Below are 11,812 nucleotides of genomic sequence, written 5' to 3'. Positions count from 1 at the left end.
GGTCAACACATCATTGCACTCGGCAGAACTTCTCTGTGTAATATGCTTAATAACCTGCTGTAAGGCTATTAGCTGTGCTTACTCAGGTGTGTCCCATTTAATTCTGATTAAGCTAGGGTTGGCCTGCAAAGCTTCCTTTATAAGTACTGGAACAATAAATATCTACGATGTAGAAAGATGAATCCTGGTTTCTGAAAGGAACATAGTAGTATTTCTTTCCCTGCTCCTTTAATTCACTGTCCAGCTGAACAGCAGGTGGTGTTAAACCGTTGTTTATTATTTATATTGTGGCATCTATGTGCATGGCTTTACACACTAGAATAGGACAGGTCCCTGCCCTAAGAGTGTGCAATCTAAAATTTGACATGGGAAAAACAATGGAGGAAGGGGAGTGAAGCAGAGCCACAAATAAATGGGGAAAGAATATGCCAGGGATAGTCAACTTGGTGCCTGCTGGATGTTTTGGACTACAGCTCTCATTATCCAAGACTGTTGGCCATGCTAATGGCTGATGGGACTTGTAGTCCAAAATATCTGGAGAGCCCCCCATTGGATACCTCCAGAATATGTTATTGTTTCAGTTACATATACTTGGGTTTGGTTATAGGGTAACCAAGTATATAAATAACACAGTAGGGCAGGAATGAGGAACCCATGGCCTTCCAGATGTTGTTGGGTTACATCATCCCTGATGGTTGATCATGCTGGCTGGGGCTGATGGGAGTTGGATTCCAACCGTATCTGGAGAGCCAGAGCTTCCCCAGATCTGCAGGAAGGCGAGGGTAGTCAATGTGGTGTCCTTTGGATATTGTTGGACTCCAGCCCATCATCCCTGACCATCAGCCATGTTGTCCGGGGCGGATGTGAGTCCCAACAACTACTGGAGGGCACCATGTTGGCTCCCCCTGGTGTAGGAGGTACTGAGGCGGATGTATCAAGGGTCTGATTTGGAATAATAGTTTTCTAGTTAGACTCTCGGTAGCTGACCTCTCCATAACTTGCTCTTGGAGAATGCCAACCAGGGAAAAAAAGTTATTCAGCTAACTTTGGCATAGGGTTAAAGTGTATCTCATTCAAGTCTGTCCTTTTAATTGATGATAGAGCTCTTGAGGATCAGGAGATAATGGCTGAAGAGGAACTTCAAGATGTAATACAGAGATGTGTAAGTCATTTATTTGCTTGTTAAATTATACCAGGCAGCAAAAAGTACTGTTCTACTAGTTTTTCAGGAAGGTGGGGATCCTTTTTTAGCCCAAGGGCCACATTCCCTAGTTGGGGACATTCTGGGGCCACAAGCCAGTGGCGGGTGATGCCAGAGGCAAAAGTAGTTGATGCAAAAATGGGGTGGGGGGAGAGGGAAATGGGGGAAACATGTGGCTTTGCATAACAGGCAATAGGCCAGCCACACAAAAGTCAGAGGCCATGGAATCATAGAGTTGGAAGGGGCCAAAAAGGCCATCAAGTCGAACCCACTGCTTAGTGCAGGTTTCTGCACACGCATACCCTCAACTCTCCTCTTGCTCTTTCCAGGCAAACAGGTGGCATTATTCCAGTTCAGGGACATATCCCAGCCAGGCAAAGCAGTTGAGGACAATGTGGAGTCGGGCCAGTGAAGGTTGTGGCCTGAGCACAGGAGGTGTGGCTTGGGGAGAGTCCCGAGGGACAGACAGAGAGGCCAGGAGAGCCCCAGTTGGTCCCTGGGCCTGGGGTCCCCCATCTCTGTTGTACAGGTAACACAGTCCAACAAAATCTGAACTTCATCTCTTGGTTTTTACTTCTAACTCTGGGACTGTTGCTTTCACTAGGCCATCCTTTCCGAACCTTTGGGTCCCCATATGTTGCTGGACTACAGTTCCCATAATTGTTGACCATTGGCTGTGGTGGCTGGGGCTGATGGGAGTTGTAGTCCAGGAACCTCTGGGGATCCAAACATTGGGAAAGGCTGCAGTAGGCAAATGGTTGGTAATATCAAAACTACTTTATGTCAAAGCCTTATTGATAAGGGAATTCCATGAACAAAATGATTCTAAAAGACGATGCTTGAAGGAAATACTGGGATGTCTCTGGAGTTACTGTCAAATCTCTTCTGCATCTAAATTAAAGGAGCACATTTATCTTAATCTGAAATTGGTATTGCCTTGTGAAGCTAAACTGTTCTGTTTTTTAATTGCATATTGTGAATTATAATGAAGATGTATATGTTCTCCTAGCAAATTCTTGATGAGGAGGATTTTAAAAGGGAAGACTTCAATCTTTTTCAAGTTGCGGGACAGAAGTGCTTGGAAGAAGGCTATATAGCTGATGTACTGGAAGTTGTTCAAAATGAGAAAAATAAGGTGAGTTTCAGAACCTGTTTGTCTTAACTTCTGGGTGCTAAAGCCGAATGGAGATAACTGTGCAGGTTCTGGTCACATACACATTACTTGAGCGATCAGCTCATAGGGCTTCTTTACATTCTTCTTGGTCCGTAGATTTGGTGGCAACAGGTTGCTTCTGTCAAGTATGTTCTTGGCTTCAGTGGCCCATTGTCACAGCTACCCAGACACCCAGAGCTTGTTTTCTAGTAATGCAGTAGATGCAGTATTTTTTTGTACCACAGAGAGAGAAATTAAAAGCCTATGTCTAATTCTCGTGTAACCCGGGTGGAACATGCATGTGTGGAATAAGCTTAGATGTGTGTGAGAGAGCCTTAGGGGGTATTAAGACAATTTTTGGATTTTCTATAAGCCTCTTATACAAAGTGATATATACAAATTCTTTGTATTCTTACATATTACTGTATTGTACATAAATTAATTGGTGCCTATCCAGCTAATGCTGGTTGATGAGTCTTTCCATGTTGCTGGGGAAGGTGGGGGTGGAAATGAAGGTTGACAAATCATTTTGCTTTCTTTTCCCACAAATTGCTGGTACATTAGCAATTGCTAACAGAAAGAACAGTGGTGGACCCTAGCTGCACTGTAGATATCACCTAAAGATATCGCCTAAAGTAGAGAATTAAAATGCTCAATTCCTATGAACTGTTTGTGCTTAAGAAACTGAATGATGATTTCTCAGTTTAGAGTTATACTGCTTGTTGAAGCTTTTGGTCAGGGGTGTGTTCTATTTTACTGGAACACTGGACATGCCCTGAAACTGTGTGTGAGATTTGGCTTTGTTCTGAGCTGTGATGGGAGCCATTGTGATAATCGGGGAAAGCCTAAGTGCGTGTGTAGGTGATAATCCCAGTACATTCACAAGCAGGAGATTGTACCTTGACATAATTAATTCCAAGATCCATTCTCATTTAGTGACAGCATTACCCCGATTCAGCAAATAATTCCCCATTGAGAATAAAATGATTATCAGCTGGAAATCATAATCCATACCCTAATTCAGTCAGATCATCCTTTTGTCCATCCTGAGAAGTCCAAGTTCATCCTCTTAGCAGGATGACAGCCAGTTGCTATTAAACTGTGGTAACGGAGGCAATAATGTTCTGTTGCATTTCTTAGGAACTTCCAGACTCAGCTATGTTTGTCACCAATGCAAGGGAGCTCACTAAAATTGAGTGAATAAGGAAGAATACCCCCATGCTTGAATTTTCACCTTGTGGCCTGACAGTTAATTCAATGTAGGATGTCACAGGAATTTTCCATACATGCTTTTGTTCTGAGATGTCACTTTGGTACCAATCCAGACCCTGTGTGAAAGGCCCCTTTGATATTCAGAGGGAGGCAGTAAGATAAGCTTTTATTTCACTGGGTGCACAAGGCATTCCCAGTTTGTTCAGCTTTTTGTGATGCTTTTGAGAGGCTGATCCTCTTTTCAAAGCCACTCTTTTCTAAGATGGGCTTTTCCTTCGCTGGACTGCAGGAGATGGCTTCTTCCTTTCCTCCATGTATTCTATAGCTAGATCACTTCCTTGCCTCCATCCTTCCCATGTTATTTTGCTTTCAGGACTATCAGCCAGTGTGTGTGTTCTATTTTTGAATCGCACCAAAAGGGTTCAAAAGAACTCCAGTATAAAATAAAAGGTGATGACTGAGAGGAGCCATTCTTCTGGCTTCTCCTGGGTCTTGGCATATGACTTGGGTCCCATAAGTAAAGGGAGACAGTAGACCTTGTCTCCATTTGATTACAGGAATGCCGGGTTCCACTGAAGACTCATAAAGAAGTCACTCTTGGTTTTTCTGTGGCAGTGCAAACTCAGTCCCTGTGGACCTCATCTCAGTTACAGTGAAGGAATCTAGCTGGTTCCCTCTACACTTTCCTTTTATTGCAAGACAGGTAATATTTGTGCTTCCACACACCTCATTTCCTCTCGTCTTCTAATCTAGTTCTTGCAAGACAGGAGAACTGTCACTTTGCACATATAACCTTTTCACCTTCCTGGGTCTTTCATTTTCCCCATCGCAAGTCAATATTTTTAAAGATTCCATCTCAACAGTTCTTAATTAGGCAATTCTCCATCTTCAGTCTTTTTCCACTATCTCTATTACTAAGTAAGTGGCCCAGGCAAGGCACAGGTGGGCTTGTCTCTTCTTTGTATTTTTCTGTAGTGTGTTTCAAGCTGCAGAGCTGCTGGTGGTGCTTCTAATAATTTTATATTGGCACGTTCTGTTTTAACCATTATTTATTTATACAGGAATATAACAATTGCAGCTGAGGTGTGTTTATTGCTGGCTTTCTTAAGCAAGCACATTGAGATTGGTCTGTGCTAAATTACCCGGATTAAGCAAGGTTATCTGAGCTAATGCAATTCTCTCTGTGTGCAATAGTCTCCAGTAAAGATCCCAAAAGTAGTATTGCTAATTCACCAAAATTAGTCTTTCTGCGATTACACATGTAATATGTGTATGCGAATGTGTGTAGTGCTACACTAACAAGTTACAAATGGTTAGCCTTCTTGAACATGGAACTCCCATCACCCCTAACCATTGGCCATGCTGTCTGATGCAAGTTGGAGTCCAAGGACATTTGGAGGGTCACAGGTTCCCCACCCTTGCATTAGATCTAGTTCTCACTGAATGGGTAAGTCAATGTCTAGGATTGTACCACTTCAGACTGCAGGTTCAATGATGGAATGTTCCTCAATACAAAAACAAAAAATTCTCCACTTAAAATAACATAGGGGAGAATGGTTCTTCTACCCTAACGTTGACATGTTAGTTTTCTGTGTGAATGTTTTTTTTTGTAAGGAGTTACGTTCTGTCATTAGAACCTCCACCTGCAGTCTATAGTACCTCAGGGAAGACTAGGCCTTAAATATGTTATGCAAGTAATTTAGCGTTAGCCCTGGTGCTTATGATATAGCTGTCAGTGTAGCTGTTAGAACAATTTGAATATAATATCTGTGTTAACTGGTTGCACTCACTTTGATATATGGATATTTTTGGTTGTCTTCTAAACTACCAGTTGAAGCACTTCCCCCCCCTCTTATAGGTTATTGTCAAAAGCATGGGCTGGAATCTTGTTGGTCCTTTGATCAAGTGCCTACTGAAGTATCAACAAAATGAAATTGAGAGAGAACGCTGCCTGAAAATACTAGATAAATTGATGGAGGTAAGTCAGAGGGTTTGTCCCGCTAGCTGCCTCAGCGCACTTCTAAAAGGCACTTCCTTTGGCTTTGCCCTTTGGTGGCGACAGCATTGGCAGGCATTTTTAGGATTTTAGCTAACTGAGCCAGTGGAGGGAGGGAGGGAGGGAGGGAGGGAGAGAGAGAGACTGAGAGAGAGAGACTGAGAGAGAGAGACTGAGAGAGAGAGACTGAGAGAGAGAGACTGAGAGAGAGAGAGAGACTGAGAGAGAGAGAGAGAGACTGAGAGAGAGAGAGAGACTGAGAGAGAGAGAGAGAGAGAGAGAGAGAGACTGAGAGAGAGAGAGAGAGAGAGAGAGAGAGAGAGAGAGAGAGAGAGACTGAGAGAATGGTGGTCCTTCAGTGTATTATTTATTTATTTAATTGATTTATATCCCGCCCTTCCTCCCAGCAGGAGCCCAGGACGGCAAACAAAAGCACTAAAAACCCTTTAAAACATCATAAAAACAGATTTTAAAATACATTAAAACAAAACATATTTAAAAACATTTTTTAAAAGCTTTTAAAAAGTGTACATTAATTGTTGGTGAGGCGGTGCAGGCAAGGAGGCATTGCTCACTTGTCTTCTGATCACTGAGTATCACAGCCAATTCCTGAGAGGGAGGGGCACAGGGAGCGAGGCACAGTGCAGGTGTGGCAGCAGGAGCATCAGAGTGACTCCATTGCAACACCATGCTTCGCTCCTCACGCCTCTCCCTGCTGCCTCTCAGGAACTGGCTGCAACACTCCTTGTTCGGAAGACTGAAATTCTGGATTATAACACTTCAGACTGGGACCTACTTAGCATGTAATGCAAAGCCAAACCATGGCTTAGTACTAACACATAGGTTCTCAGGGAGGAGATTGCAGCTGCTTGGTTCCTCCTCTGGCCCTGTTGTTGCTGCATTGTTAAACCACAGTTTGGTGCAATGTAGGAATCACCAATTTGGTGCACTCTGGCACCAGTGTGCCTGCCAGTACCTGCTGTAGTCCCTTCAAAAGGTATCTATATATTCCTCAAAAATTCACAATTCACCAGAGACTGTTTGGTCTTCCTGCTCAGTTCCTTTTTGTACTACCTCGGCTTCTCCTACAATGAATGTGCTCCCTTAAACATGCCCAGAAATGGACACCCATTATTTGTTGTCTCTTTTTCTGCTGTTTTGGATGTGGCAGACATTTTGTGTGCTGCTACAATCCAAGACAGCCATTTTGAGACTGATGCCCGTGATACTTTCTCAAAATTGCAAATGTACCAAGTGGCCTGAAAATCCTGGCTTAGCGTACCATCCGAACCCAGGCTTGTGGTTTGCCTGGAGGAGATTGTTTCTTCTAAGTGGTGGCAATACATTGATGGCATAATTTTAAAATGAATAATGCTTTAGATCTTTTTGTTATGCAAACCTATGCAGATTTATTGACTGATCAACTAAAAGTTGTTTGATTTTGAGCTGTTTTCTGAAAAAATAAGGTAGAAGCCATTGTTGTATGAAATGTGCTGGTTTGCTGTGTGCTTGTCATTGTAAAGGTGGTGGTTTCTTACCATAAGATGTCAAAAATAAACATTACAAGCTGCTTTGTACCAGCCTTTTCCTTTCTTGCAGCTGTGCAGTCCAAAAGAGCTTGTGCTGGGTTTCCTAGAGCAGATTGAACAAGCCTCTGGGGAACATGGGTCCCAAACGATTTTGCTATTGCTTAAACCTCTGCAGGAAGGTAATGAGTGTTTTATTTTCTGAACGCTACATGGAGAATGTGGTGGAACCCTTCAGCTAATTTGTTCTTTGCTTGCAGTAAGTGATGCTGTACAGTTGTGACTTTTTAAAGGACAACATGCAAAGTGATCCTGGAAAACATTTGTGTTAAAATTCTTATTTATCACTTACGAAGGATATTTGTTCATTTTCATTCTACCTTCAAGCAGCATAGATGTTTCTTCTCCCCCTTCTTTTTTATCCTTGCAACAACCCTGAGAGACAATTATCTCTTCAATTCTAAAGACCACTCTATGAGTGGAAACACTGGCCTGGATCGGAAGATGTTTTAGCACAGGTATGAGGAAACTTTGGCCCTCCAGGTGATGCTGAACAACAACTCTCATCATCCCTTCCCATTGGCTATGCTTGCTGGGGCTGACAGAAGTTGTATTCCAGAAACATGTGGAGGGCCAAAGGTTCCCCACACCTGTTCTAGCAAAAGCAGAAGGACTGGCTCACACTGAGGGGGATCTCCGAACTCTACCATTTCTTCACTCCAGCTGCATGATACATTGGATGGCGTTCCAGACCCTTTTGGATAGGGGCGTGGGCATAAGAGGTTGCAGCAGGACTTAGGGGATGGGAAAGCTCTGTTAACTGTGTATGGTATGCCATTCCTAGTTCTTAGGATCCACTGTTATTTCTGCCTTGTTGAAGAAAAGCCGAACTAAGAGAAGAACTTCCCCAAGATTATGCAGTGAATCCAGGGCAAATTTTCTGTTTTCAACCCCAAGCTAAAATACCTTTGTCTAGCCTGCAAACGTATCTAGTTCTGCACATGCATGGGGGGGGCTTGGGGTTTGTGTTTTGGGTCACATTTACACCTTGCATTTAAAGCATTCTTAAAGCACTTTAACTGTCATTGGTCTCCCCCTCCCCTGGCAAAAGAACCCTGAGAAATGTAGTCTAGGGGTACTGCAAATTGTAGTTCTGTGAGGAATAAATTACAGTTCCCAGGATTCTTTGGGGGAAGCCATGACTATTAAAGTGGTGTATCTGTGCTTTAAATGTATGGTGTGGACATGACTTTGAACTCCTACCAAATGAGGAGATGTTCAAAAATAGTGTTTGGCTTAGCATGGAGAAAACTCAAACATTTCACTGGATGCATCAAAGCCCATAATAGCTCTCTAGTTACCAACCTATGGGTTAACCCAATTGGAGCTGGGGGTTCAAAGTGGGAGAGGGTATAAAAACTAGCTGTTAAAAGCTATTTATTCTAAAGCAGAGATTCCCACCGTTCACCAGTGGTCTGCGAGCTTCAGTCAGGTAGTCTGCGGCATGTCCACATTAAATATTCATTTTGATTTTTCATTGTATTTTTATTGCTTCTGTTAGTTCTTACATTGTATTCTCTTGTATTCCAATCTGAATTCAGTGGAATGCAAATTTAAAACAATACAATATAAGAAATTAAAGCAGCAACAAAAATACAATGAAAAATCATACAGGACCTAGCACAGCACATTCAGTGGCTACAGGCAGAAAAATCATTAAGTGGTCTGCTAAGACCATCAGCAATTTTCAAGTGATCCATGGGGAAGAAAAGTATGGGAACCACTGTTCTAAAGTATATGTATCTTTTATTCTGTCAGATAATATTTTGAAAGTGGGAGGTGTTGTTGACTTTTATTGTATCAGCTTCCAAAGGTAACGGCATTTAAGCTTCTGAGCTCCTTAGGCAGAAGGTTCCTGTCCATCTTTGAAGACCTTGCTGAAGATTAGAATCAACATATTATATAGATACACTAGCCCTATTTATTCATTTCCTTCTTGGATAAAAGAATGGCAAAAAAGTATATGAAGGTATATCTAACTATCATTAAAATGTAAAAGTTATAATGAACATTTTGGGGTTATTTTTGTTTGTCTTAGTGCTTCTGAAACTCCAGAGTAAGAAAGCATATTCGGTGGGTTTGTCATTGTCTACCATTTTGAACCAGATTTCACTTCTGCCAATACCTTACACAAAACAGCAACTACAAGAAGACAAACATGCCCTCTGCCAGTGTTGCAATGCATTGACACATTTTGTGAACCCTTTTGTGGAAGAGGTTGTTACACAAATGGAGACCTCAATGAGTGGAGATTACAAAGATCTGAAGGAGGAATTGTTAGGATTGTAAGTACCTCACCTTTGCTTAAAATGGTTGGTAATAAAACGTGACACTAGGTGTTTGTCAGCAAACCCCTGTTTGAGAAGTGGATTCTGATAAACAGCCTGCAAAGTGGCAGGTTGCAAGGGTGATCTGCAGCATATTTGAAGTGCTACTTAGAAGAGAGGTGCTTAACCCTTTTTTCCACCCTGCTCCCCGCTGATAGTTTTACTTCTTCCCTGTGCCACTTTTCCAACATGTTACCATGTTATGGAAGGAAAGCAGCAGGCAAGAAAAAACTCTGGTCCTGCTTGCAGGCTTCCTGGTTGGCCATTGTGAGAGCAAGATGCTGGACTACATGCACCTTAGGCCTGTTCTTCAGCTTAAGAGGAAATCTCAAAATAAAAAGTGGAGGAAAGGGAGGAAAGCACCTGTCTGATGCTTCTTTGCTGCAAATTAAACCTTTTTTAAAAAAGATTTTTTTAAAGATTAAAATAAATGTTTTTAAAGAGGTTTTGTTTTAATATATTTTAAAGTCTGCTTTTATGATGTTTTAAAGTGTTTTTAGTGATTTTGTTTGCCTCCCTGGGCTCCTACTGGGAGGAAGGGCAGGATATAAAATAAATTAATAAATAAATAAAATTGGCTCCCCACCCTGTCACTTTGTTGCTGTTTGGCATTGACCTGGGTCTGCCCCTGAATGTGTAGGTCTATCCAAAGGCATAACAAGCAATGTGTGTGCCTGGGTTTTTGTGTGTGTGTACTTTTAGTGCCATGTTAGCAGGTACACCTGTAGTTACCAAAGACTTCGCTGGTTTGGGGTGAAGGAGAGAGAGTTGTGTGACCCAAGTAAAGGCAAAAATCCTTACTTTTTTTCTCCCTGCAACTATCTCATCAGTGGATTTTGCTCTACTACTTTCAGTCTTAGCTGAGACAATGCATTTATTTTTTTAAAGTAAGCTTTCTAATTTAGAAGGGAGAAAGACTGGATATAGAAGAAATGGTAGCCCCTAGTAGGAAGGCAAGCAAGTAGCCTTCTCCTTAAGGGGATGTTTCCCAACCAGAGTGAAAAGCAGAATTTCTATTTCCAGGCATCGTACCAGTTCCTACATTCTGAGATGTGTTCTTTCTTCCCTTCGGTTTCATAATAATAAATAAAACACCACCACCACAGATTGGGGGGGGTAAGGCCATTAGATCCTGTACTGGTGCTTTTATTAGTGGTTAACATGAATGCTTCCTATAGTTTACTCAACCACTTTGATTTTCAGTTGCCTGAAAAGCTTGAAATATCCCCTGCTAATGGCAGAGTTGGATCAACTGCCTGAAGACACTGCCAAGCATCCGCTAAGGCAGTTTGCTGCTGACATACTAGTAAGTACATCTTGAGCATTTGTTTGGAGGGAGGGTTTTTTTACCATTTGTTATAAGACGTACAGTTGCTTGCAAAACAGTTTTGACTTCTTGTCATGATTATCAAGATCCACGTATAGGATTCTCTAAGGCAGGGGTAGGGAACCTCAGATGGGGGGGGACAATGCTCTCTCTCTCTCTCTCTCTTTCTGGCCTTTGGAACTCTCACTGCCCTTGCTTTGCACTGTAAGTGTGTTTTGTCTCACTGGAATGTACCTTGGAACTGGGGTAACTCCTCTTACTTACCCCACTGGAGGATAGAGAAGTGTGTGAGCATGTGACAAAACTAGCCTACTGTACAAAGGTAGAATTTACATTTCTTGCTCCACCCACTTTTGCCTCCCACTGCTGGCACGTGGCCTCCAAAGTGTTGCCCAGAAGGAACTGTGACCCCTTGGGCCTGCTGTAAGACATGCTGATTCAGGTAAGCGCTGGGAACAGTATCTAGTGCCTGAGGTAAAGGGAGCCTAAAACTCTAAATCAGTGTTTTCCAAACTTTTTTTATTTTTTTTGTTGCTGGACTACAAGTCCCATCAGCCCCAGCCAGTATGGCCAATGGTCAGGAATTATGGGAACTGTAGTCCAGCAACAAAAAAAATAAAAAAAGTTTGGGAAACACTGCTCTAAATGATACAGATGACTTACACTTTGAGGATCAAATTCAGTCCTTGTGATGATATTGCTTTGAGCTGCTTCATCACTAGTGTCTTACTGCAGCATAAACTAATTGACAGGACTCTTTTAGTGTGTTCTGTGCGCACCTCCAATCCAAATTCTGGAGCTAGACTAAATTGTGCAAATGAAGCACAATATAAATATATCTAGGAGTTGACAAGACTCAAGGAGCAGTCATCTTATGCTTCGCTGCATTGAGTGTAAGCCCCCCCCCATTAGAACTCGTTCACCTTCAATCTGGAAACCATTGTTTTATTGAATGTATGCCCAGCGTCAATGTCAAATTATATAGCAGTTGGTGTCCTCTTTGAATCTGC

The 11,812-nt window shown here is 42.2% G+C and overlaps 1 protein-coding gene across 4 annotated transcripts in view; it reads left to right on the top strand.

Annotated features, from left to right (window-relative positions):
* Positions 1 to 11,812, top strand: part of GLMN (glomulin, FKBP associated protein) — a 32,942-nt gene that overhangs the window by 1,010 nt on the left and 20,120 nt on the right. For 2 of the 4 annotated variants that reach the window (XM_061633667.1, XM_061633668.1), the window contains exons 2-7: positions 1,102 to 1,162; positions 2,211 to 2,336; positions 5,425 to 5,544; positions 7,162 to 7,270; positions 9,187 to 9,433; positions 10,679 to 10,781. In XM_061633667.1, the coding sequence (XP_061489651.1) occupies positions 1,124 to 1,162; positions 2,211 to 2,336; positions 5,425 to 5,544; positions 7,162 to 7,270; positions 9,187 to 9,433; positions 10,679 to 10,781 (744 nt within the window). In that variant the 5' untranslated portion in view covers positions 1,102 to 1,123. Of the gene's footprint in view, positions 1 to 1,101; positions 1,163 to 1,622; positions 1,731 to 2,210; positions 2,337 to 4,123; positions 4,270 to 5,424; positions 5,545 to 7,161; positions 7,271 to 9,186; positions 9,434 to 10,678; positions 10,782 to 11,812 lie in introns of those variants that run through there. The other 2 variants (XM_061633670.1, XM_061633669.1) reach the window with 2 other exon arrangements.

The sequence above is a fragment of the Rhineura floridana genome, chromosome 6, assembly GCF_030035675.1.
Source record: "Rhineura floridana isolate rRhiFlo1 chromosome 6, rRhiFlo1.hap2, whole genome shotgun sequence".
In the NCBI taxonomy this organism is placed as follows: domain Eukaryota; kingdom Metazoa; phylum Chordata; class Lepidosauria; order Squamata; family Rhineuridae; genus Rhineura; species Rhineura floridana.
Note: the sequence above shows the minus strand (reverse complement) of the source record. Positions and strands in the feature narration are given on the sequence as shown.